This window comes from Catharus ustulatus, chromosome 8, assembly GCF_009819885.2.
Source record: "Catharus ustulatus isolate bCatUst1 chromosome 8, bCatUst1.pri.v2, whole genome shotgun sequence".
In the NCBI taxonomy this organism is placed as follows: domain Eukaryota; kingdom Metazoa; phylum Chordata; class Aves; order Passeriformes; family Turdidae; genus Catharus; species Catharus ustulatus.
In genome coordinates, this window is record NC_046228.1 from 35193937 (window position 1) to 35221574 (window position 27638).

At 42.0% G+C, this 27638-nt stretch overlaps 1 protein-coding gene across 2 annotated transcripts in view; it reads left to right on the forward strand.

The window, feature by feature from the left end:
• Positions 1-10571: 10571 nt before the first annotated feature.
• The window catches only part of CTNNA3 (catenin alpha 3), a 413367-nt gene continuing 396300 nt past the window's right edge, over positions 10572-27638 (forward strand). For both annotated transcript variants that reach the window (XM_033066154.1, XM_033066155.2), the window contains exons 1-4: positions 10572-10699; positions 13813-13919; positions 18952-19144; positions 25795-25961. In XM_033066154.1, the coding sequence (XP_032922045.1) occupies positions 10675-10699; positions 13813-13919; positions 18952-19144; positions 25795-25961 (492 nt within the window). In that variant the 5' untranslated portion in view covers positions 10572-10674. The remainder of the gene's footprint in view (positions 10700-13812; positions 13920-18951; positions 19145-25794; positions 25962-27638) is intronic.

The following is a 27638-nucleotide window of genomic DNA, read 5'->3' on the forward strand; positions in this document are numbered from 1 at the left end:
GCCTTTAAATTTAGCCCCAGGCGCCCTCCCTGTGCCAGGGGCCTCGTCACTCTCACCTGCCCGTGGTGCCGGCTGGCGAGGCGCAGCTCAGGGTGGCTGCGGCTCGTGGTGGTCCAGGTTGCCTCAGGGTGGCCACAGCTTGCACCGGGCCAGCAGCTCCCTCCCTCCTCGTGCAGCTTGCGCCAGGCCAGTGGTGGTGGCTTCCTCCGTTCCCGTGCAATTCATGCCGGGCTGGAGCCGGAGGCTTCCTGCGTCCCTGCGCGCTTAGTGCCGGTCTGGAACCGGCCGTGGCGGCTCCCTCCCTGCCTCCCCACGCGGTTAGCGCCAGGCCAGCAGTGGCGGCTTCCTCCTTCTCCACTTCTCCCTGGCTGGCAGCTGCCGCGCCACTTCTCCCCGCGTCCCCCTGACCGACAGCCGCGCCGCGTCCCTCTGGCCAGTGGCTGCACAGTTTCTCCCTACTTCTCCCCGGCTGGCGGCTGCACAGCATACCCCCGCCTGAGAGCCGCGCCATGTCCCGGTGTCCCCTCGCCCAGCGGCCGCGGCGGTTCCCGGTTTCCCCCACGCAGCCACAGCTCCCCCGGGTCCCAGCTCAGCTCGCAGCTCGCACTTCCGGGTTGGCAAATTTCTGAACTTTGTCCATTATATAAGGCGCACCGGACTATAAGGCGCACTTCCGGGTTCGGACCAAAATTTTAGTCAAAAGGGTGGCCTTATAGTCATGAAATTACTGTACTAATTACTGAATTTATTTACAGATAATAATTAAAGGCAAATGTAGAGTCAGAATATTGGAATGTGCTCTCTAAAAGAATAGATTTATTTCTGAATTGTTTCAAGTGACAGCTAACATCGAAAGTTATTGCAGGAGCGTGGAATTTTGTTAAAGAATCCGATTATAAAATTTTCCTTGGCCTAGCTGAATCTAAATAATTTTGGAAAATATGATGACATCTATACTGGTGGGCACAGGGTTGTGTCTCAGGCCGTGTGCGTGGTCAGACAGTTCTGGAGGTACATTTAGTCACTCACCAGTTAGGAATTTTCCATTTGCCTTCTGTGGAAATGAAATCCAGGTACATGAGATGTAGAAGTGTGAATAGGCCAGGTTCCTTATCTGGATGATCACTGCCCAAGACTGGGATTGTCTTCATCCAATGCAAATAGGAATAACGTATTGATTTCAAAGTTACAGTAATTTCACGATTATAAGCCGCACCATTTTGACTAAAATTTTGGTCCGAACCCAAAGTGCGGCTTATAATCAGGTGCAGCTTATATATGGATAAAGAATGAAAAGTTGCTGTTTTAGTTTGGAGGACAGGTGTCTGCTCAGAAAGGCAGGAACTTCTCTTTGAAATGGAGAATGTAAACCCCCTCCCTCCAAATTATTATAATTTTGAAATCAAGGGGCTTTCGGGCAAAGATATGGGAATTAGGAATGACAGTTCTTTACTAGGGAAATTAAAATAGAAATACAGTACTACAAAGAAACAAACTCTAAACCCTGACAAAGTCAGAGTACACCCCGTCAGGTGGGGTGTTGGTAGCAGTCCCATTAGATGATGGTTGCAGTCCTCTTGCAGTGACAGATGTGATTCAGTTGAAGCAGTGCTCCTGTAGAAGGTGCAGTTTCCCTCTGGAGGTCCAGTGGTGATGTGGAGAAATCCGGTTTTCCTCTGGAGTCCAGTGGAGAAAGGGGCTCCCTTAGTGTCCCAAAACCTCTGTTTTTATCTTGGTAAGAAATGTTGGGCTCTTCCGCCTGGCTGGAGCAACTTCCAATGGGATGAAGTTATTTTATCAGTCACACAGTGGGACTCAATGGGCCATCAGCAGAAAATGACTCGCTGGAGGAAGGATGGGTTGTGAAAAGATAAAGAACAATGCCCCACCTGGTTTCAATGGATGGCCCATTAGCATAATATCTCCCATGGAGATAAGGATCACTGCCCCCACCCTCAACAGATGGTGATAGAACAGACACCTTTTATCACACTCTGTATTGTAACCCAAGACGGTTGCTGACACCCGGACATGCAGCTTATAATCAGCTGTGGCTTATATATAGACAAAGAACAAAAAGTTGCTGACACCTGGAAGTGCGGCTTATAATCGTGAAATTACTGCTTTGTTTTCAAGGGTACCTTATTTGTTTGATTAAGCGTTCAACGTGTTTGCCCGAAGTGCAGTGTCTCCATAGGTGTAGCTCTCATTCACAGCTATGAAATCCTACCCAGAGTCTTATAGCAGAAGATAAAAAAGCAGAATCTCATCTGATGAATCAAAGTGGAGGAGGAATCATGGGGGACTGGAATAACCTGAAAAAACAGTGTGCGCCAGAAGGGAGAATACGAGAACACTGACATAAAATGCTTTTAAATCAACCCCCAGAAATGGGCTTAGTGCACAGGTTCCCTCTGTGAGCTATCTACCCGTCACAGAGCCAAGGAAGAGTGGTGGTGTCGTCCCTGCGGTGCGGGGCAGGAGCGGGGCTGGCCCCCTCCTCAGATCCGAACCTCCTGTCGAGTCGGATCCCCCTCGGCCCCCATAGGCCAGACCCCCCCAGGCCAGACTGCCCCTCCGTTCCGCCCTCTCAGCCTCAGACCAGGAGCCCTCCCCTCAGGTTCGAGCCCTTTTCCCTTCAGGTGAGGAACCCTCTCCTCAGGTTCCAGCCCTTTTAACCCTCAGGTCAGGTCCCCCTCGTCCCCTCAGGATCACGCTCATTTCCCCTCAGGTCAAAACCTCGTCTCCTCAGGATCATGCCCTTTTTCTGTCAGGTCTGATCCCTTCCGTCCCCTCAGGCTCACGCCCTATTCCCTTCAGGTCAGTTCCCCCCTGTCCCCTCAGGATTGCATCCTTTTCCCCTCAGGTCAGCCCCAGGCCTGGCAGTGTTGCAGTGCCCGCCTCCGTTAACATGGGGAGAGCACTCTGTCCTGTGCGAGGAGAAGGAGCGAAGGAAAGTGGAAACAGGGAGCTGGGCATGTTGAAAGCAGGTGCACATGTCTTCAGGAGGCTGGTGAGGCAGACGGCCCCTTCAGTGTAGAAACTGGGGAGGGTTTTGGGTCGAAGGGACACATGAAATCCCCCCTTACCGAGGAGAGGGTGTGGCTCAGAGAGGTGTTTCTGGATATCTGGTGTGTCCTGGACCTGGCTGCCTTTTGCTCAGAGCTTTCACGAATGGTATGTAAATAGGCAAAAACATATTTTATATAGGGGTTTTGGGGGGTCTCTTTTAGTATAGTGGCTTTTACTTTTGTTCATCTTTCCAGGGAAATGAATACAGTTGCCTGTGCTGCTTCATTTTTGGTATATTAGTACAAACACTCCTCTCAGCCTTGCCAGCCTCTTGCTTCAGCAACATTTGAAAATGCTTTCAGGGTCTTTTGTAAGAAGGTGCTTATTTTTATTGCTTTGGGATGGCAAGAACCTTGTCCAAACCCTGCCAGTTCTGACTGCTGCCCTGAAGTTATCACAGTTTTTGAGAAGCACCAGGAATTCAACAGAGTTGCCTCTCCAATTGGAGAAGTGTCTGAAGGTTGGTGATTAGCACCATTTTAGACACTTTTGGCCTTTTAAAGCATCCCCACATATAGCCCTTGCATATGTGGTTGAAGTCTGTGGGAGACCTGGGGTGTCTGAGAGGCTTTTCTGATGGATCCTACAGTATCTAAAATGGTTCTAGGTGCTTACCTTAAGCACCTGAATTCCATTCCTCGTTTCAAAATGATGGGTCAAAAAACTTCAAATTAAATGAGCATTTTTCACACCTCTCATTAGTGAGTCTGTTAAAACAAAGAGGGTTGCTGTTCACCTCTAGAGTAATTTGCTTCATAAATAAAACACTGATGCAGTTACAAAGATCTAGTGATTTAAAAAGTTTAATAGGGATCATTTACGTAAATCCACTTGTCTATATTGACCTTTGCAGTGAAGTGAATTGTGTTTCTGTTTTAACTTTTAAGTAACATTAATAAAGTAAATGAGAGAGCTAAAAATGCTGAGAAATAAAATCTGCAGGTGGTGAGATTATACTTGCATTGCATGATATAGTTTTAATACAGTACTCATAAAATTAAATCTAACTCCAGCAGCTTTCTTATCTGTCTGTTGTTGTTCACATCTTTTAAATTCATGAGTTGGAGGTGAGAAAGGAATGATTTTTTTCAGGGTTTAAGCTTGAAATATGAACCTGAGAGGAATGAATTATGAATAAAATTGTAAGCTTAATATGGCAATACCAAGTGCATTTCCCTGTAATAAATGATTATATAATCTAGGAAAGTCTGCCTATTTTATGTTAATAATATTTGAAGCTTTTTCATCAATAATCCTTTTTGCTGTCTTCCTCCTATTAATCTCTAAGTGCAGAAAGACACTTTTGAAATCAGTTGGCCTTTGCATGACAGGGCTTTAATGGGACTGGTTTTTTTCCCTGTTCCTTGCAACTGTTTCAGTTCTGTCTCTTATTTATGTCCAAGCTGGTTTTTTTTTTCTCTTTTCCTTCTCCTGTGTAGTCACAGTATGTGCTCCTTCCTTAGGTTTGGGTGTTTTTCCCCCTCATTCCTTGTTGAGTCTCCCCAGTGCTGTTAGGTAGTGTCAGGTTACTCAACTCTGAGGCTATCTGTGCCATTTTTACCTCTAAATCAACTAAAAATAGCCAAACTGCTTCCACTGAAATTTTCCAAAATGAAAATTCAGCCCGAGTCGTGGACTTCATACGGATTTTCAGACTGAATGATTTAGGACCTCCAGTCTCCAGCAAAGTAGGTGGAAATATTGAGCAGCCTCTGCCTTTTGGGGGGTTTAGGAGGGTTTTCTTGTTCCATGTGTATTGTAAACTGCCCTTCAGGGCACTCCAATTTGCTATGTTAGCAGATTAGCAGAACCTCACTCATGTCAAATTTTTAAATGGCTGCCTTGGTGGAAAATCTTAGAAATGGAGGATTATGAATCTGGAAGTGTGTTTTGAGTGTTTTGTGAAGGTGAATGAAGGAGATATACATTGCATCTGTATTTGAGTGTGGATTTACTGTAGTGGCTTTCGCCTTCCTTCTTCCCCTTTCCCTTCTCATGTCCAGCCTGAACCTCATGGATTTTTGAGGGGGCTTTGCCACTGCCTTCCCTGGAGTCTGATTTAGGCTCTATAAGCCCTGTGTCAGGCCTGGTTTGCGAGGCTAGGACTGAGCTTTGGTGTCTCTAAGTAGTTCTCAGTAGCTATTTGTGGCTGAGGTCGGGCACTGCCATTTTGGGAGGAGTTCCAGTGGAGTGCTGCCCTCCCGTTTTGTTCCTTACCTACTGGGGCTGACGGGCAACATTTGCAGCTCGCTGTGGGTGCCCCTGGAGTCCAACTGCATCAGGTGGAATTCTTCATAAAGCTGTTTCTAGGAGCTCCTTTCCTTGCAGTCTTGATTCAAAAGGTAAGATGGGAGAAAAATGTAGGCAATTTTCCTCTTAGTGCAAGTACATGAAGCTACAGATGGAACCACAGTTGCTTAATGAAATAATCACTCCAAAAGTTTATAGAAGTTAAAAGGCTGATTTTCTTAGCCAACTTTCTAAAAAATGAACTTTTAAGCATGATTTTTTAAGAAATCTAAATATTCTAAATATTTTAATCATTGTCACTTCAAGCCAGTAGCTGAAGTTGTGCAGTGTGTATTTTCCAAATATGAGAAGCCGTTTTGGAATATTGGAAAAGGAAGAATAAAATGTTGTATGGATGCTATTTTAAAAAAAAGCTTAGATTGCCTCCTGGTACTTTGCTGGATCTTGCACCTAATTGAAGGAAGGTTTGTGTAAATGTATGTTGATTGCACCTCAGTGTGAAAGTAATGAGTCACTGTACAATTTTATACCATTTCTTTTGAATTTCAAAATATAAAAAAGTATTTATTGTAATAGAGGGCTGTTATGTTTAGTGTAACATGGTGCATATTTCAAAACCCTTATGGGCACACTTTTCTGTTAGGTAAAATTGAAGACAAGAGCTGTGTTCAGACCTAGTGAAGCCCCAACAGCAAAAATTAGGCCTTGTGACAGGCATTTAGGAAGAAACCATAACGAATTGTTAAAGAAACCATAATGAACTGATTTCTCCTAGTGCAAATCTGTTGAACTAGGAAATGTTGGGAAATTAATTCACCTTGGAACAAAGTTTGGTTGGATTTTTTTTCTCTCTTTATATATAAAAAGTATCAATCACATTTGCTGCTCTTAATTTTGGGGCTGTTTTGGGCATGTCTGTAAGCAGCAGGGAAGAAGAATGCTATTCTAGAATACTAAAACACTATTTAGGTCACTGGACAAAACAAATACTGCAAACCTTTGTATCAGTTAGAAAACAGTTAGAGGAAATAGTGCATGATGGTGAACCATCCTGGGGTGGGGCATGGGTAGGAAACAACCAAATCTATTGGCAAAATGGACAGCAGCTCTACAAAGAGAAGAAACCCTGGTTTTTTACCTCTTTGCAGTTGAGACACAATTTTTAAGCAAAACAGCAGAATGTAATGTAATAGATAACTATCAGCAAATAGCACTAAGGGGTAATGGGGAATTGTGTTTACAGTAAATAAAATTTTAAACCTTTTAGTAGCACCTCATGGAATTTTTATTGTTTTAATGAGTTGAACAATATCCTATTTTTAGTGGAAGGTCAACTTGAACTTTATTTGAGCAGGGTCTCTGGTTCTGGGCACAGATAGGAACACTTTAAATGTGATAACAAAAGAGAGGGCTTGGAGCCAGACCTCCTTAACCTATCGTCAGGAGCTCAGATAACCATCCATGGAAGAACTGTGCCACTTAAATAGAGAGGAGTCCTTGTTCTGGGCTCAAACTGCACACAGTGAAAATAGCACTGAGGCTCATGTGGAAGGATTGGGGGTTTTATTTAAGAATTTTAAATAACTCAAAGAAATATTAAGGTTTTTTTTTAATGAAATGCTGCCATCTGATGTGACACCACCTTCTTTTGTGTGTGTGTGTGGCTTTTTTGTTGTTGTTGCTGTCGTTGTTTTTGTTTTTTTTAAGTAAATGCTTTTTCAGTTCCTTAAATATTAGAACTCTAGTTTTCAGACCAAAATCTCCAGTACCTGCAAAAATGTACATGGAAGGAATGCTACAAACATTAGATTTCTAAAGTGTTTCCAGCCTTAGCTGTATTATTTTAATTCTGTAGTCACCCACAGTGGTGCATATCCGTGGAACTCCACTGATGAGTGAAATTAGTTTACTGATAGTGAGATACTGTCAGGTTCCCAAGTTTCCATGCTGTACTGCAGTGGGGAGGTTTTTCTTGCACTGGCTGTAGGCTCAGCAGTAACACATTTTTTGGATAGCTGTTGGTTGAGAAACCGTCCAGAGCCAAAGGCTGTGGAGCTGCTCAGGCTGCAGGGTTCCCATTTCTGCTGGAACATCTCCTGGGATTTGCTGGAGTGTGTGCATTCACCAAAGGAAGGATTCTGGTAGGATGTTTAAGGGAGGTGATTTCTGACCTTCCTGGGAGTAAGCAACACCAGTATCAGGGTAATCCTAACACAGGAGTATGGAAGAGGGATTGTGTTCTATAGATTTATAGTGTCTGAAAATGTTTTACTCTCCTCAGCCTGCTTTTTGGCCTCCATTAAAGAATGTGTGGTAAAGTGCTTCAATGTTATTATGGTTTTATTCCAGCAGTCTGCCACTGGCATTCTCTCTGATCTTGAGTTAATAATTTTTCCTCCGTGATTCTCTTTCCTTATGTGATACTGGAACACAACCTCTGCTTGAAACAGTGCTTTGATGGAAAGCACTGTAGGAAAAGTAAATGTGATTACTAAACAAGGAAGAGAGCTTGTTCTGAGCTACAAACCTGGGGAAAATCTCATATTTTTAACTTGCTAGATATAAGAAAGCTTTCATGAGACAAGTTAATTGAGGTGTGATGCTTTATCCCACCTCAAAAGTGGTTTGTGTGGTTTTTTTGTTTTTTTTTTTCCCCCCATAAACCTTAATTAAACCTTTTAATGCCATTAGGTCAATCATGAACCATTGCTTGCCATGGAGGTTCTCCAATATCCATAAAGAACTAGGCTTAGGCTGTTTTCCTTGGTAGATTGATTGTAAGATGTGATGTATCACATTGTGTATGCTGAGAACTATGTTGAAGAACTTGGTGGAAATCTTGTGTTCTTGTGAATTTTAACTGCTTTTCAGATGTGGTTTGAAAAAGTGCTCTAGGAAGAAAGTAAACACAGGCAGAATTGAGAGGAAATGCAAAAGGAAGTGGTGTAGTTTTTGGTTTTAATTTTTGGGGCTTAGATCAAAAAAATCTTCCAGTTACTTCATTACCAGCCTACACCTAAATGCAAAGCCTATTTAAATAAAGAAGCTTTCAGTGAATAAATGTTATTAATGGGTCTGAATCTTACCAGCTTCTCCAGGTCTCCTTTGTGGTCTCTGTGCATTAATAGCCATGTTTCTTGTTGCTAGTGGTAAGAAATGATGAAATCTGAGATGGTGGGAGAGTAACCTGTCAGCTTTGTCTGGCAATTTAAATAATTTAGCAAGTGCTTTATAGATTTTACCTGGTGTTAAATGGGCCAGATCCTTCCCAGGTGTCAGAGATACTGCTCCATTCTGGAGCATGGTCTGGCCTACAGAGTGAAGGAGGTTTTCTCTTTGCAGTACAACAGCATGGACTTTTCTGTGCCTGAACTAGAAGATTTTGGCATCCTGAATATCTTACTTTGTGTGTCAGCTAGAGGATTAAAGGAAAATGCAGTACAGTAATTTCACAAATACAAGCCGCAGCAATTTGACAAAAATTTTGGTGGAAACCCGGAAGTGCGGCTAATAGTCGGGGGCGGCTAATCTGTGAATAATTTTCTAACATTTACAACCCCAGACGTGCCAGCCAGGGCACCGAGCCAAGCACCTGCCAGTAAAAGCCGGTATTTCGCGATTGTTACGGTGTTACCGTGTTGCCCTGGCTCCCTGCAGGCAGCACAGGGGGTGGGGAGAGAGGCGGGAGAGCTCTCTTTCCTCCTCTGCTGCAGCCCAGGGGAGAGACGGGGGGGCCCCGCGCTGCCATTGCCGCGGCCCGGGGAGGAGCGGGGGGCCCCCATGCCGCCATTGCTGCGGTTCGGGGAGGACGGGGGGGGCCTGCGCCACCATTGCCGTGGCTCGGGGAGGAGAGGGGGGAGGGGCGCACCGCCATTGCTGCGGCTCGGGGAGGAGCGGGGGGCCCTGCGCTGCCATTGCCGCGGCCCGGGGAGGAGAGGGGGGGTCGCGCCACCATTGCTGTGGCCCAGGGAGCTGACGGGGGCCCTGCGCCGCCATTGCCGCGGCCCGGGGAGCTGGCAGGGGCCCTGCGCCGCCATTGCCGCGGGTTCGAGAGGAGGGGGGGAGCCCGCGCCGTCATTGCCGCGGCCCGGGGAGCCGACGGGGGCCCTGCGCCTCCATTGCCGCGGCCCGGGGAGGACGGGGGGTGCTCTGCCCCCGCCCTCCACCGCCGTGGCGGGAGTAGGGGTTGCTCTGTGCCCGGCCAGCGCCGCGGCGTGAGCGGGGCGCTCTCTCCGTGCCCGGCCGGCACCGCAGCGGGAGCGGGGCCGGGGCGAGCGAACCCAGAGGCGGTGGCCAGCCCCGAGTGTCAGCGCCGGGCTGGGCCACCTGGCCCCGTCAGCAGCCCCTAGTGGGCCGAGCCTGCACAGCCTTAGTTGAGCCAGTAAACCCCCTGCCATGCCGCGGTTCTGTTAGTATTTGGCAACTTTGTTGCATGCAGGTCCTCGCTGCGAACGACAGAGCGGCTTATATTCAGGTGCGGCTTATTTATGGACAAAAACCGAAATATTTGCCAACACCCAGAGATGTGGCTTATACTCAGTGCGGCTTGTATTCGTGAATTTACTGTAATTGTTTTTGTGGCTTCTATGAAGTCTGATTTGCACTTGCTGTACTGACTGTAGCAAAAAGGCTAACAAATTTTATTCCCAGAGTGCTGATGGTAACAATAAATGAAGCAGTATAGGAAATACTGAAATTGAGAATGGATAGTAAAAAAATTCTGTTTCATATCTTGGGAATCCTCAGGCACCCTGTCCAAATGCATCGTGGTAAAAAATGCAAATCCTGATCACTTTGTTTTACCTTTTCTTCATTTTTTAGAAGGCAATAGGCCTTTGCATGTTCTGAAATTGCTAGGATAACATATTTTGTGTCATTGTAGAGTGCCATACAATAGAAAACAAACAACAGAGAAAAACAAATTTGGTGCCAAGTTCCTGGGTCGGAGCTTTATCAATCCCTTTGCTGTCCAGTTCAGGAGTGAGTCACTGCCTCCAGACTGTAGTAGGCACACAGTCAGAATGCATGGCAAAGCAGTTGCTGTGCTGAAGATTCCAAGAATAATCCCTGGAAGTACAAGTAATTTCATGCTTCGTGTCATCTAATTGTTCAAAACTTTTTCAACTCTAAACTTTTTGCCACGCTTACGCTCTGCTATACAGCTTTAAGGATGCCCATCCCCCTGCCACCCCTCCAGCAGCCGCTGTGTGCTGTCACTCATCCTGAAATACACTGGGGAGCTTGTCAGGCAGTGCCTTGCAGATGCCTCAGAAGCCCAGTGGTGAGCCAAGGCACTTGCACTGAAGTTCCTAACACAAGGAAATTACATAGACAGTTGCTTTAGTGCTGAATATGGACCATATATTTTCTAGGATAGGTGAGTGATGCACTGTTGGCTTTCTAACAATCTAGCAGGAAATGGATTCTAAAGTAAAGGTTTTCTAATTTGTGCAGAATGTCTTTGGCTCTGCTTTCTGACCCTTATTAGTTAATGTCTGTATACAGTGTACTTACAGATTCTAAAAAAAAGCTGCAGGTGCTGTGTTCATGTTGCATTGCAGAGGGGTATAGACTTTGGCTGCTTTTCCAGTGTCTTTTTCTTCTGACACCAAAAGACTCAAAAGTTTTGACATCTGATTAAAAGACAAAAAAATTTTGTTATCTTGAGGTTGGTAGCACTTGGTAGGAGAGTCCAGGTGGTTGCTTTTCTGGCTGTTCTGGGACACAACTGTATCTTGTAACACATGCTTAACATCCTAAGTGTTGTAAGAGCTGCTGGTGTACAGGGCTGAGATTGCCTCCTGAAAGGTTAATCTAACTGAGTACGAGGTTATACAGCCTTTTACCAAAATATCTCACAGTTAAGGCCCCTGCTGTAGTTAGGGGGGTGTTATATTGGAGCAGACAAATGCATTAAAAACAAAAAAAATGGAAGGTGGGATGTTGATTTTCAATTTTTCCTGAGGCAAACATCAGATTTTGTTATTTTAATGAATATGATCTGGAAGGACAGAGGTTCACTTAGTAAGTGGAAATGCCAGAGAAAATCCCATGATGATCTTTACTGGCTGTGATTTTTGTTTCTATCACCTCTCATCCTTGCCTTAATTAAAAAAAAAAATTAAATAATCCAATTTAAATACTGATTAGCCAATATGGTATATAACAGTAAGGAGAGCCTGGTAAACTAAAAAAATGTAGTCAGATTATCAGAATAATTTAAGATCTTGTAGTTTTCACTGCGTTGGCTTGCAAAACTGTTTCTATGTTTCTGCTTTAAGGAAGTTTCAGGAAGCATTAGAATTTTACTTAAGAATCAGCAGGTGAGCCTTTAAGTGAGCTATTTATATCTTAGAATATAATTGAAATTTTCAGAGACAATAGTTTTTGCAATTGACTTTCAGTTGATGTTTCATTATGGGCCTGACTCAAGGCTAAAAGCTATTATTGGCTTAACTGGCCTTTGAACTCAGGGCTCAAGCAAAGAACAAAAATGCTGATGTTGGACAACATGCTAAAAGTAAGAAACAAACAAACAAACAAGCAAAAAACACAGAACAACCCAGAAGAGGCGAAGTCATGACACATGGATTACTTTTTTTCTGACCTGCAAGAATGGGGTTGGAGTTGTAATACTTCCCAAGTTTGAGAGTGGCCTGTGGTGGGATTCTGGAGCACACTGATCCTCTAGTAAGAGGAATTGACTTTAATTACAACTCCATGTTTGTCTGCCAAAGTGTAGAAAGGACCTGATTATCGCAGATACTGTGTAGCAGACGAGGTTGTGCTGTGAGAGTGGAGAGCAAGCAGCAGAAAGGTTTAATTTCTGCATTTTGAGTAAAGCAGGTGCTGACATCCTTCTATCAAGGAGTTGTGGGGAAGCCACTGCAAAGTTAAACCATGAGTGCATCTGCAAAAAAATTATCTGAATCAGCCAGTGGTTTCTTTAGGTCCCATTAGAAGCACCAAGTACTGTCTCCATGCTGTTTACCTGTCCCCTTGTCACTGATGTCTGTTTGACCAGAAAAGAATTCACAGCACAGTCAACACCATCTGCTTGCAACTGTTGTGATGGGCATTTATCTAGAGTTCTCTTTCCATTCATATCTGTGGAAGGAAAAGTGTTTTTTTTTTCTGGTCAGTTTGATCTCAGTTTCTTTTTTCTCTGTCTTTTGGCTCAGAATTAAAGCTGAAAAATCAGTTAATTCCATGTGCTGTCACCTGGCTGGATGCAGCTGAATTTGTGGGAACTTAGGTCTGCCACTAGTATAGTTTGTAATAAAAGAAAAACTTGGCACTTGTGGAACCTTTAATAAGAATGGCAGAACCCTAAATTGCTTTATTTTGCAATTCTTCAATTATTGCTTGTATTATCTTTGCTTATAAGTGAAATGTGGGTAGCTCTCCAGATCCATTTCTACCCCACTTGCTATAGAAACCCCAGAGCTACTGTGCTGTATTAAATCAGTGCTAGGTTCACTGGAAGGTGACAGTAAATCTCTTCAACATGCACAACTGCAGTACTTTATGACTTTATTACACAGCACCAATGGTTGCAATAAGTCTTGCTTAAAAAGGACAGATATCTATTATTTGTGTATTTGAAGTCTTTCTTGGCTAACAAGACTTTGCCAAGCTGTGTTTTATGGGAAGCTACATTACTGCAAAATTTAAAATGTCTTTTATTTTGGGACGATTATGGGTTGCAATCCAACTAAAGCAGCTATAACTCTTTGTTGACACACACTTATTTCAGTCTAATGGCCTGAGCCATGGCCCAGTGAACTTGGTGAAAACTATTAATTCACATTAGTAGATTCTACATCAAGTTCCTAATTGATGGTTTATTCGCTTTAAAGACCTTACTTAGCTTTACTTCCATCTTATTGATTTCAGTAATAGGCTTTCTCAACTTAATCTGTCTTGACAGTTTAAAAATATTTGTTATTGCAGGGTATAAAATAACAAAATGTTTCACTTTTTCCTGCTGTTTATTCCCAGAAATCTTAAGGGCTTCTGTATATGCTTATTATTCTTAAGGTGCTTATTCTAACCCCTGTAATTTGGCACACGGAGTAAGATACAGATGTTGTGCACATAGCATTAATGTTGTTGTTTTGTGACAAATTCAGTAATGGAATTTAATATTTTTGCTTTAAAGCTCCTTTTTAGACTAGCACAGGACTTTTATTCAGTGGTATTCTAATTCAATTATCCTTTTTGTATTTTTTTGTAGTCAATGTAGAAATCTGTCAGTGAATATAAGGAGTTATATGTACTTTATGATTTTACGGTTTGTGTAAGTACCGGCATTTTTTTTTACAATTTAGAAATGGGGAATTGGAAAAGGTAATTGTATGTCTTGAAATCTTAAGCCTGATATGAAGCAAGTTCATACTCACAGGAGCAGTCTCTGGGCTCTGACAGAAGGCAGTGAGGCTTGTAGTCATGGTTAATTGGCTTATTGCACTTCTCTTGTTTTGTACCCAGGTGAAATGTCAACCAAAGTGCCAAACATTAAACTGAAAATTGATCCTCGGAATCTGCAGATCCAGACATTTACAGTGGAGAAATTACTGGAACCACTGATAATTCAGGTATTTTAGATTTGCAGAAAGTAAGCTGGATAGCCACAGAGAGAAGGGAGTAAGGCTGAAGATCCTGGACTAAGGATATTATTCAACGCACAACTCTTCTGCACTTGCACTTCACTTTGACTCAGGAGCTCTCCAGGGCTCTGCCTTCCAGACTGGGTCATCCATTTGGGCACTTCCAGCTTTGCCACCCCTCTGTCATAGTAAATGCTGCATGTTCTGGCTGGTCTCTTGCACAGGGGTATCTGGGAGATGCTTAAATGTGAATACACTGCAAATGGATTTCCATTGCATGAAATAAGTAATTCTTTAAAAATAAAGTTGTATTTTCCCCATTTGAAGCTTTGCCTCTCCCTAACTCATCCAGTTTCTTTTCTTTTATTAATTATTCATTGTCATATTTGAATTTTTAAATTTTTGTCTTTTCCTCCCTTACTCATTTTTCCCTTCTTGAAGGTTACTTTCCTCAGAAAGTAACCTTTTCTATCATGACTTCATTTCCAGCTGCTATTAACTGAGCTGCCTCTCTCTCATTTTGTCTGCCTTTGTTTATTTATTTTTGCCTGGATATGATTGATGGTATAAAATCCCTCAGTTGCCAGGTCAGTGGTTTGTGGAAGTTGTCAAGGATACGTGGATGGGTTATAAAATTAGTTTCAAAGTAGTAAGAATAGACGTCTTGATAGACTGAATTTAAAAACCTCTTGTAGATCAGTAGGTCAGACTGTGCTCAGGCAGCTGCAACACCGTGGGTGTTTTTAGGGGAGGTAAAGTAAATTTTGGTTTGAGTTTTGCAGGATCAAAGAAACATGACAAAACAAAGTGCAGTTCCAGAATAAAATAAAGAAACCATCTAAGTTTTGGGGTTTTTTTTCCTCCCAGCTCTTCTCAACCATTGAAAACCTTGAGGCTGTTCCAGTTGGAGATACTTTGGTTCTCATAGAATATTTTGATTGTAATTTCCCCATCTTAGGCTTAATACTTTGCTTGTTTCAGACCTGTGGAAGGAAAACTTATGTTTTGAGTGGACCCTTTGAAAGAAAATGTTGAAAATATAGAAATAGGATTTAAAGCTCATACTCAATGAGGGGTGATTCAGAGGCTAGAAAGGTAATAAATGAAAATTAATGTGTAATTAAAAACAGAATCAGATCAGTCACAGATAAAAATTATGTTCTTGCCAGATTCGCTTTATCAGCTGCTGCTTAGAACACAGTTTAACTTTATTTTGCAATTTCTGTTGTAATTTATTTATTTAATTATCTTGTAATGCTGTTTTAGGAAAGAAACAATGGAAGTGCTTGAGATTCTCTGAAGTCTGTCCTAACCACTTATGCTGAGTGTTAGGGCAGTCATTAGAATTACAGCATCAATATAGGAAAAAACTGAGGCAAAACCAGCCTGGGAAGTAAGTAGGAAGTAGTTGTGGAAATAGCTGCAAGTCACTTCCTGAATTGCCTCTCTTCCCTGCACAGTGCAATTGGCAGTGGTGATTACTATGAAACTCTGAAAACAGTGTAGCAACTGTTTTGTGTAACACCCTCTGAGAGCTGGCAGCTTCTCTATCCTTGGAATAAAACAACGTCCCTGAATTGCCCTGGGGGCTTCCCTATGTCTGTGGCCTTTATTTGATTCCAGGTGTTTTGAGGATGTTAGTTTTGAGAGGAAGGCTTCTCAGTCTAGTTCTCAATCAACACATCTGGCATATTAAAAAAGGTAGTTGCCAAAGTCAGCAGGGCTCAGATGACACAATGTGTAGAAAAACCCCTGCATTTTGGAGTCCCTTGGATCACGGATGACAAACAGGCAAGTTGAAAGGCTGGTATTCCCACCTGTCATCCACACCACAGACATTTGCTCACAGGGAAAACACACTGTTGGTTTTAGTTCTACATATGGTGAGTTTACCTTCTACTCACTGGGTGTGATAAGCCAGTGTGTGTTTGTATGGCCAATACTTTGGATTTGAAACAGTGGGCAGGGGTTCTACTGTGTTCATTAGGTCTCTGAGTTCATGTCTTGTTTTTCTTAAATGTCTAGGGATTGACATCTAGTTACACTGCACTACATTGTTAACAAAAAAGAATGCCTTATGATTGATGCTTAAAAGTACTTTTTATAGTAAGGTAAAGGTGAAACAAGTATTATGATGTTCAAGGCATCAAGACACTGCTTCCTGAAGTATTGCAATATTAAGAGATTGTTTCTAAGTGCTGCCCATAACTGAACATAGCAGTGGAAGAACTGCTTCAGTTTCCTAGAAATTTAGTATTTTGCATAAGCATGGCCCCACAAGAAGCCCCACCCCTTCAACCAATAAGTAATGGCAATAGCAGGCAACAGCAGCATGATGCAGCTTTGTCAGGGTGGTGGCACATGGCCTAGAAAATGGCTTAGAAACCCCTTGTGCCTTTAGCACAACGATGTTGCCCCTACCAGAGCTGGGCTGGGGACCTGCTGTGCATGGCAGCCACAAGGTGTTCACAGCTGGGAATCCATGAGCAGGATTAATGGGGAAATGCTTTTCTTTTCTCTTACAATGTTACCAGTGACTGTGTATTCTGCCACTACAGTACAAGCTCTGTTAACAGTGGCACACTGTGTTAGTCTGTGGTTCAGTTCTTTCTGGCTAGAATTGTATAAAGGTTTCACATTCCTTACTGGGGGTCTGTGTTACAGAAATTCAGAGTTTTTCTGTTTTCCATAATCTCCATGAGCAAGGAGCTGTCTAACAAATTTTGACTTGTATTTGAAATCAGCTGCTTCCTCCAATATTTCCTGACAGTGATGCTGAAGATGTAGGGCCTTACAGTCAAGGATTTTCATCTGCAAGAATGATTATTTTTGAATATTTTTTCATTTGTTTTATTTCCTTTCTTCCTCAACATATCAATGAACAGTATATAGAATGATATGTTACATTAAAAAAAGTAAAATTTTTACTTCAGTAAAAACCTGCAAAGTAGAATATATTATTTTCTAGTGAAATAGTGATTAAATGCTTAAAATTTATAAAAACCTCTTTTATTTGATAGCGTTTTTTGGACTGCTTCTAATTTTTGGTGGTGTTTTATGCCTTTCTTATGGGAAGTACTGGCCTGTGATCTCTAACTCATTCTTAAAGATATGGTCATTGAAACTGTCTTAAATGTGCTAAAACTGACATTGGAGAGTTTATAAAAATAAAAGATAATGATTTTTATTCCCAGTGCATTCTCTGCCAGGTGGCTGATTTATGTGCAATAAATAATTCCATTTTCTTCCTTTGAGCCACAGTCAGAAAAATACCCAAGCCTTCTTTATCTTTAACAATCTGAGTTATTTCTGTTGCTCTCTCCCTTGTGACGTGCCAAAGCAGTTGATGTCAAGTGGATGGTCCTTTCCCACTCAGATTGCACATGAATGGTGCAGGGGTCAGGGCTTTTAAGTTTCACAGATGTGTTTATAGAAATGTAACCCTGAGGATATTCGTCAGTTCCGTTCAGAAGTAATGATTCATGGAAAGCACTCAAGTGTGTGAATTCATGGACAAGATCTGAAGATGAGCTGGCAGAGAGAACAGGACAGGATGATGAAAAAGTGTCACTGAACTTCATGAAAATAAGATGTGCTTTAAAATATCTGTATAACACTTTAGAAAAATGTTTTGGGAGTAGTTTTTAGTGTTACAGCTCAAGCAATGCTTTAGAGAATAGTCTTTCAGAAACATTCTCTTGGAGTGTGGAGGCTGTACTCAGATGACGAGGAATGTGGAGTGGGATGGTCTGTAAAAATAAGTTCTTTATGGATGTTGAAGTGCATTGGTAAAAATATAGTTTGGATTAAGCTGCGGTAAATCTAAATTCTGGGCAAATTGTTGTACAATTTTAATGTTGAGAGCACTCTGAAGAATTTGGAGGTGCTGAGCTCTGGCCAGTGGGATATCCCTTTGGTAAGAAGAGAAAGCATTTTGAAAGGTGTCTATAGTCATTTTGGGTATTTTTTCTGGGATACCTTGCTGGAAGTATGGGAATACCCCACTTGTGGGGAGAAAGAAGCTGTGGGTGCTGGCTGACAGCAGCTGAACACAAGCCTATGTGTGCCCAGGTGGTCAAGGAGGCCGGTGGGAGCCTGGCTTGCATCAGAACTGATGTGGCCAGCAGGACCAGGACAGTGATTGTGCACTGCTGGGGCCACACCTCGAGTCCTGTGTTCAGTTTTGGGTCACTCATGACAGGAAAGACGTGGAGGTGCTGGAGCCTGTGCAGAGAAGGGCAAAGGAGCTGGGGAAGGGGCTGGAGCACAGGAATTAGGAGGAGCAGCTGAGGGGGCTCAGCCTGGAGAAAAGGGGGCTCAGGGGTAACTTCTCACTCTGTACAACTCCCTGCCAGGAGGCTGTGGTGGGTTGGTTTCCTCTCCCAAGTAACTAGTGCCAGGAGAAGAGGAAATGGCTGCAAATTGTACCAAGGGAAGTTTAGATTGGGTATTAAGAGAAGTTCTTTCCCTGGAAGGAGTGTCAGGCATTGGAACAGGCTGCCAAGGGACATGGTGGAGTCGCCTTCCCTGGAGGTATTCAAAAAGCACGTGGATGTGGTGTTTCTAGGGACATGGTTTAGTGGTGCACTTGGCATTGATAGCTTGACAGCTGGACTTGATGATTATGGTGGTCGTTTCCTACCTTAATGGTTCCATGATTCCTGCCTTGCTGAAGCCTCCTCAGATAGCACTGGTATTTTCTTATTTATTATGAGCAGGTTTTAAAACAAGCAGTGGCAGGAGTTGGCATCAGGGTTAATAGAACAGTGACATTTCTGTTAACTTTTCTTTGATCCTACAGAAGGAAGAAAACAAAGATGACACATATTGAGTAAAATTGCAACATATTGAATTCAATACTTTTGCCCATTCTTGGTGTTTGTGCTGTGCTTGCCTGTCTGTCTCTAAAACAGAGGGAATCTCTTTGCTTATTATTAATTATATTTTATTTTTAAGAACAATATAAATTCACTTGTAGAGCTTAAACCATTATTGTCTCTTTTGTTTCTTTTAAATGTAGGTTACAACATTAGTGAACTGTCCACAGAATCCTTCTAGTAAGAAAAAGGGCCGTTCCAAAAGAGCTCGTGTCTTGCTTGCTTCTGTGGAAGAAGCCACTTGGAATCTGTTGGACAAGGGAGAAAAAATTGCCAAGGAGGCAGTTGTGTTTAAAGAGGAACTTCATGCAGCTCTCGCTGATGTGCGGAAAGAGAGTAAGTACGATGGCAGACAGCTCAGGCACCACGAGGAGTTGGGGTAACTGTGTCTGGTGTCCAGGTGAAGCTGCCCTTGGGAAATGCGTCGTGATGTGCAAGTGTCTGAACTTGGAGCTGTCTAATTCTCTGTTCTGGGATACCTAAATCTCACATTAAGGCCTTTTAGTTAAAAATTTAAAACCTAAAATCTTACCTCTTTTTGTGAGTTAGTAAGGATTTCATTTGGGAAGGTATAATAGTCCAATGTGGAGGTATGTTTTGAGAGTAGGGGGAAGATGGATCCTTTGACCTATCATAAGAATCATCCCCTCCTGGTAGAGCAGCTCCTGTCAGGTGAGTTGTGTTATATTATGTGTCTTCCTGGCTTTATCTCTCAATTTTGAACCTGATTCCCAGTACTGGGCTAGTTTTTGTGACCTACAGAGAATGTTGTAGCCATTTTCTTTCAGGCTCTCTGTTGTTTTCTTGAGTTTTACTTGTCCCCATGGAAACTGGGAATATTTGGGTGAGCATAAAGGTCATGAGCCACATGACCAACACCCAAAATGGGTTCCTGTAGAAATCACAAGTTAAGGTTCATGTATGTTTTAATGATATAATCCTGCCCTTACTAAAGATGGAACTTAATCAGGTTTTTCTTTAAATGTACATTTGTTTTATTTGATCATCTTGCACATGCAGGTGGGGTGGTTTCTGAGTCTCTGCAGTTGTTCAGGACAGTGATTACTTGCTTTTGGCTTCCTCTGAATCCAGAGATGGCTGTGGTTTGGAGTTTGATCTATGCATATGGTGTCTGAGATACGTTAAGGTCCTTTGTGATTAAAAGTGTTGTGACCAGCAAGTATCACTGTTATCTGTCACACTGAGCAGCTGAGGCTCTTGCAAAATCATTCATTTTGGAGTACTCTTTAAAATGTTAGCCCATCCATTACAGGCTGATAACACAAGGTAAGAATAAAATATATAGTTTTATATTGATTTTTATACATGGAAAAATTGAAAATGTGAAATATTTTTATATGACTTATTGATTGTCAGCCAAGACCAGAGGTAACTACAAAAATAAATAATACATAAAGTAGATTATATATTCCTCATACATTCTAAAAGAAAGTTAAGTCCATGTTATCACCTATCATTATGCAATGATAAAGTGAGTGGTTGCAGCCCTTCTCCTTTCACAGATTTGCCAAACTGCACAGGTTAGTTTCAAGAAATTTTTGAAACAATAGTAAAAAAAGCAGCAGTTTCTTAATTTTGCAGATATTTTTAACCTTTGAAGCTGTGTGCTATTTGTAATTGTGGTGTGCTACATCACATGTAACTTTATTTCCTGTTATTCAGGCCACATTCTGCTGCTGTTGAATGGCTCCTGTTATTTACTTCAAGCTCTTTGAAAGGATATGGGTCAGCAGCTGTGGTTGCATGCAGTCACCTGCATACAGTATTTAATTTTCTTTGGGCATTATTTCCCATGGTGACTGGCAGGTACTTTTAGTAATACAATATTAAATTAATTAGGAAGCTTTGCACGTGGCTACAACTTGTATTTCCTAGCTAATGGAATTTTGAAGAAATGCTTCAGATAATTTCACTCACATCAACCAAACTGAGATTTGCACACCGAGATCTGGAAAGAATAAATACTGTCTCACCTCCTGTTGTGTTTTACCTTGTGTCATGTGTTGAACTTGTTCAGCTGGGGGTACAACATGAGCATTAAACACTTGTTCCTTTTGAATGTCAGTTGCCAATATGAAAATGCTCATTTTTTACTTTTGCAGCTCATTAATTTGGGACTCCTTTTAAAGGAGTGATGGATTTTTTTCAGTCTGCTTCTGATAACCCTATTCATAATAATGCTTTGGAGAATAAAGGAGCAAATGAATGGGATAAAAATGAAGAGTGGGGGTAATGTTTGGTACGTTTAATTATCTGTGTGTGACTCATGGTCTGCAGGAGTCACGACATGGGTATGGCTTCAGTGACTACAGCTTGCTCTTGGCACTGTCAGTAGATGAGATTTTGGAGTCTCAAACTCAGCTGAATTCTGTTAGTGACCTCTGAAAGAAGGTATTGCTATAATGGATGACAGACATATTAACCTGGATAAATACAGTGTCTGCTTCCTTTGACTTCTGCTAAGTTTTTCCAAAGATTTATAGGCTTGGAGCCAATTATTTTAATAGAGATTCTCTGCATTTTCATTGTTTCTTCTCAAGAAAGTACTTAAAGTACTTTGTAAGGCCTGTCCACATCTTGATACATCTTCTGGAACTCTGCTAAATGGGTCAGCAGGAAGATGTGTGGGTGGTGGGCTGTATTCATCATCCAGAAATCCACTGGCCCAGTTACTGAAGAACTGCCATGATTTCCTGTTGATCTACTTCAGTGAAGCTTTCTTAGAGGCTACTTATGTCCACAGTTTTATTCTAAAATAGTATAATAACCCCCAAAGTAAGTGTCTTGGACAACTTTCACTGAGAGATTTCATGTGCATGCAGCATTTCAAAAGATTGTCTTCTAATTCAATACTCTGGGCAATAGCTGACTCCTATGCAAAGGGTGTAACGAGCATTGTTCTACCCTGAATGCTTCTGACACTAAATATCTGCCTCAAATTCATGTCTTGATTCTGAGATTTAATCAATTTTAGGGCAAAACAGTGATGCTGTTCGTGTGGTGAAGTGTTGCTGTAGAAATCTGAATTGAAGTTTAGCGTTATCCTTAGGATGATGAGTTTTTGCATTTCTGTCAAGATGTGATGTCTTACAGTTCTCAAACACTTGCATGGGCATAACTGAAATGTTTGGTATTTACTGCCATTGCTGACTGACTATATATAGTCAAAAACACAACAGTTGTTGTCTGCCTTGTTTCTATCTATTGCAGTGTCAGTGTTTCTGGTGTTTAGCTGTTATCATGCTCAAGTGTGTTCCCAGATAAGCCTGTCATCACACAGAGCAGTGCACTGAAAGCAAGGTACTTGCTGGAGTTACATGTTGAGCTTTAAGTTACTCTTTAAAAGGAAATTCTAACAAATACTTTGATGTTTTGAATAGCCATATTTAATGTCTTTTGATGTTCATCAGGGAAAGCAAGAGTTTGATGGCAGGGAAAACACTACCATTTGCTAGCAAGAAATGGAGCTTACTTTAAAGGGCATTTACTAAAGGAAGGGTGTAGGGGTCTTTTGTATTATACTGTGCTCTTATTTGTCCCTCCCCTCGTCTTAAAAGTAAACTTAACTTTCTCAGCCAACATGAAGAGGTACATGTGTGTATTCTTCATCTGAGGGACTTTTGTTCTGGGAGGCAAACTTAAATGGATTAAAATAATCTGTGCTGTAGACTCCTTTCATCAAACCAAGAACAGATCCTCTGCAGAATAGCTTTTGACATCAGCATCACTGGATCAGGTGCCCCTGAGTGGGAAAGGGAGAATGAAGAGGTGGGTGTAAGGCATGATGGGGATGTGTGGTGGCTCTGATTGCACGTTAGGAAGAACTGGATGAGATCTGGAAGTGGAACTTCCTGATATGCAGTGGTGAAATAGTTGCAATGCAACAGAATCCAGTGGTATCTGAGTGGAATAAGAGACTGTGTGGCAGGACAGAAATGTCCTGTAACAGCTCCAGAAAGCTATTGTGAGAATCTGAGTTATCACAGTGTTGAATATTAGGAACATTCAGGAGGTATTGATCTGCTGTGCCCTGACACTGATAGTGTCACTTCAGCTGGCTGTCTGAAGCAGAGTCCTTTTATTTGCTGAAGCAGATGGAGCTGATATTTGTAGGAACAGAGCAGGTGATTGCACTGGTGACTTGTGCAGTTTAATCTTGTGTTTTTAGAAAGGGTATGTTGTTCTGTGCTGTGATGTGACCTTGACTCCCAACCTTCTCTGGTACTTAATCTGCTTAACGTTTAGTTCATGCCTGCAGAATTTGAGGCTGCACGTGCTAGTGTAAGAGCTGATAAGTGCTCTTATGGGTGAGACCCATTTGTGAAATACTGCATTAATACTGTATTCACACCTGAGATCCTCAACATAAGGAGGACATGGATATTAGAGCCAGTCCAGAGGAGGCCATGATCAATGGAATTGAGCACCTCTCCTGTTAAAGACAGGTTGGGAGGCTGAGCTTGTTCAGCCTGTGGAGAAAGCTTTGGGGAGACACCACCAGAACCTCTCAGGACCCAAGGGGGACCTACAAGAGATATGGAGAGGGACTTTATACAAGTGGGAAAGGCTTTAAACTGACTGAGTGTGTTTTAGATTAGATATTAGGAAGGAATTCTTCACTATGAAAATGCTGAGGCGTTGGCACAGGGTACTAGAGGAGCTGTGACTGCCCCATCCGTGGAAATGTCCAAGGCCAGGTTGGATGGGGCTTGGAGCAACCAAGATAATGGAGAGTGTCCTTGCCCATGACAGGGGGTTGGAACTAGATGATCTTTGAGGTTCCTTCCAACCCAAAGCATTCTAGGATTCTGTATTTTAAACCATTGTGGGTTTTTTCTTGTTTGTTTGTACTTTTGTTCTCTCAAGTTTGAGAGTGAAATGTTGGAAATTCTTTTTACTTACTTTTGTATGTTTGTCCCCCTCTTAGTAAATGAGCTCCTATTGTCAACTGTGTTTCTCTGGAGCTGTAAGGCTGTCAGTCTCTAATAGTGCAGTTCGGGAGTGGGTGACAGGACTTTCTTGGCAACAGTACCTCCTTGTGGGAGGACACAAGAATGGCAGAAAATTCACTGCATTCCGTGTGCATTTCACACTGCTGCAGTTAAAAAACGAGAAGAGAAAGGCTGTAAATACAAATAGAAGAGAGAAAAGTGTGATGCTTGGATGGGATTTCAAAAGGAGGAAGAAAATAAAAGAAATAAAAGAAGCAACCATAATTTTGTTTATCTTTCCTAAACCAATACAGAGCGCTTGGCTGTTGTCAGTGTGATGCCGAGCTCTGTCTCTGAGGGGTGCTCACTGCCTGCACTGGTGTTGTTGCAGCCTCTGTACAAACACAGCCTAGCACGAGCTGTCAGCTGATTGCCAACAGGCTCACAGCTCACTTGTTTGTAAAGGAATTTTCATGTAAGTTTTTGGATATTTTTGGTGCTGGATAAAGTGTGTGAATCCTCTAACTTTTTAAAAAAATTATCTATGGCTAAAGAGTGTTTTTAGATTTGCCTGAGCAGATTTTTGTAGGCACATATAAGTAACAGTCATTTGACACAGCAGTAGCTGTCAGCTGATGGTATAACAACATTTACTTTGGGAATCATCTATCTGTATGTGTTGAACAGAGTCTTGGGAATATCTGCCTGACAGTAATTGTGTAGTTATGATAGATCCTGGCTTTGGTTCTTCGAATTGCTTTTTGTTTGATTGTCTAAAATAATTGAAATACTATGAATACTGCTGTCTGTCTGAATTCCTATTTGTGCCACTAAAAGGACACTTTTTCTGTTTCATTGTTTGTGACAAATGTAATTATGGAAGAATATCCACTTGATGGGAATTAAAATAAAAATAGATTAAATTGCATCAGACTGTCAGGCTGTCTACTGCAATTTAAGAAAGTTTTAACATCATGTTGTTGTTGGAGCTGTCATTTTCTGCTCTTTGTACTTGTAGCTCCTATCTGTCTAGCCTGCATCTCATGGCTCTATTTTAGGGTTATGATTTTATGTGTTCATCTGGCCATCCCAGCTTGTCACGCTCATTTCTAAGGGCTTGGTTGTGTTCAGACCCTTCTGACTTGTGTTTTCTCACAGCATTGCAGAACGTTGAGGGGTGGAAGGGACCTCTGAGGGTCATCTGGGCCAATGCCCCAGGTCAGGCAGGGTCAGCAGTCTGCCCAGGACCATGTCCAGTCTGGTTTTTAACATCTCCCAGGATGGAAGACTCCACAGCCTGCCTTCCTGGTTGGCCTATGCCACTGCTGAGTCACTCTGGCAGTGAAAAAACATCTGGTGCTTACATGGAATCTCCTGTGTGTCACTTTGTGCCCACTGCTTCTCCCCCTGTTGCTGGGCACCACTGAGAACAGTCTGGCTCCATTTCCTTTTCGCCTCCCGTCAGGTATTTATGGTGTTTGGCACTGCTGTATTTTTGAATTTCATTTACCAGACTTCACATTGGAGAGCAGGATATTGTTGTCTGCTGGCAGTCGCTAGCTCTGTGGCACAGATTTCGCTTTATGACAGTCAGATGTTTGAATGTATGAGGTTTTCATTCCGTTAACTTATATTTGTAATAGGAAGAGCAATATTTGATTCCCTCCTGTGATCAGGAATTATTTAATAGCAAGGACACCCAAGTGCATAGTAATATAACAAGTAGTGACTAGAAAGATTTAACAAAGCCCCTGGCTTCGTTGTGTACAGTTAAGAGTAATAGTGTGAAGGCCAAGGGAATTATTTCAGAATTAAATGATGCTGTAGAACAGAAAGGGAACATCAGGAAGATGCGGAACATTAACCTGCATGATCTGTAATAACTGACCTTCATTTCAAGGCATTAGGGCAAGAGAGAAATACCAAATTTATTGGCAATACTTGTGACTTGCCCTATAACTGACAGAAGTTCAGTGACTTCCTTTCCTCTGGGTGTAGTGATCCAGCCTGAGGGAATTTGTGTTCCTTTTGCAGGTCAGGCCTTGCAGGTGTCAGCGGAGGCATTCACCAGTGATCCCTGCTCCCTGCCCAGGAGGCAGGCTGTTGTCCCAGCAGCTCGATCCCTGTTGGCTGCTGTCACCAGGCTCCTCATCCTGGCTGACATGGAGGATGTGGCCTTCCTGCTGCAGCACCTGACTGTGGTGAGTAAGGCTCTGCTCCCCTTGTTAGTGTAGAAATACATAATCACAGGGTGATTATATGCAGGTGCTTTTATTGAAGAGCTCTGGGAGTTGGGGTACAAACCCAAATTTGACTCTGACATGGATTCGAGAGGGACATGTTTTTATGCCCTTTTGCTTATGTAACTATATAATAATTACTAAACCCATATTGTTCTATTGTATGCATTGATCTTATCCAAGCATGGATTCTTGGGATTTTCATCAGGTGCCCAAAATACTATTTCTCATGATTCTTGTTCTGATTACATCGCTTCTCATGATTCTTATTATGATTAAGCAATAATATATTAAATTTACCAAAAAAATATTACATTTAATAATCATGTTATTCATCATATGATGATTATGTAGGTGCAGTTTCATATGATCTAATAAAGACAAAGCTGAACATTCCTTCCCAGGGCCTGATTCCCTTTCCCAGCCCTACCAGACCCAACCTTTCTTTCCACCCCCTGAATCTATTGTATGCAATTCCCATGATTTTAGAAACACTTTTAACCTTATGCTATCACCCTTAGGCTTCTCTTAGCCACAGCTGTGTCTGCTCAGGGCTCCTTCACATAGAAAACTCTTTCTGCACTTGAGCCTTGTAGGTCTCATGCACATTAGACCTGGGCAGGTGTAGATTCTGGATGAGATTTTGTAAAAGGACCAAAGAAACTCGTCTACTTGCAGCTCAGCATACTTGATCTAATTTTGGTTCATTTTTTTCCACTAATACTTTCAGTAATTTATGAGAGACTGATGAAAGCACAAATTTCTGTTTACTTCCTCATATTTCAGGGCAGAGGTGAGCAATCAGTGCCACCTCTCATAATGCCTCATGCCACAAGGGAGCACAGGGACTTAGAGCACCATGTTTGAAGCACGTTCAGTTTGGTCAGGATGAGAGAATGAAAATTTGGCTCCAAATCAGAGTAGGAAAAGTATATAATAATAAAACAATGTTATGTGGGTTTCAGTACTGGGCTTGAAAGGTCTGCCACTGACTACTGCGAGAGATGCACCACAGGCTACATTAACACTGACTTGCACAAGCTTCTGTATTGTTCTGTATGTTTAAATTTGTCAGCTGTAATAGGAATGGCATGTCTTTTGTACTGTTTATGGAAAAATTTCTTAAATGATGGTATTGTTCATGGTAATCTATTACATTTTTACATTATTACACTACTATTACATTACAATATTTATTTTTATAATCCTAGATGTTCTCTTCTGAGATGTATTGAGCATGTTTTACATGAGAGAACTAAAATTAGGTGGTTATCCTTACTAGAGTTTCAGTGTTTATAAACAGTTACCTAATTCACTTCATGTTTTCCATCTGAAAATGAAAACAAAATATAACTGAAAATTGTGAAAGAATGCAGAGTATCATTCAGGAGAAATTCCAGCACTGCAAAGAGTGCCATTAACTTGTCATCTTGTTCCATACTTCTCTTAATAGAAGGAGAACTGAATTTGTAAATGAACCCTTAGAATATAAATGAGCGTGGTATAACACTCTCAGTAATGCCTGTGCAAAAAGACTCACCCTAGTTCTTAGAGGAGAGGGTTACATTTTGCATATTTATTTAGTCTCTGCTCTGGCTGTTGAACTTGTCAACAGTGGTATTAGCTGTAATGTCTTTT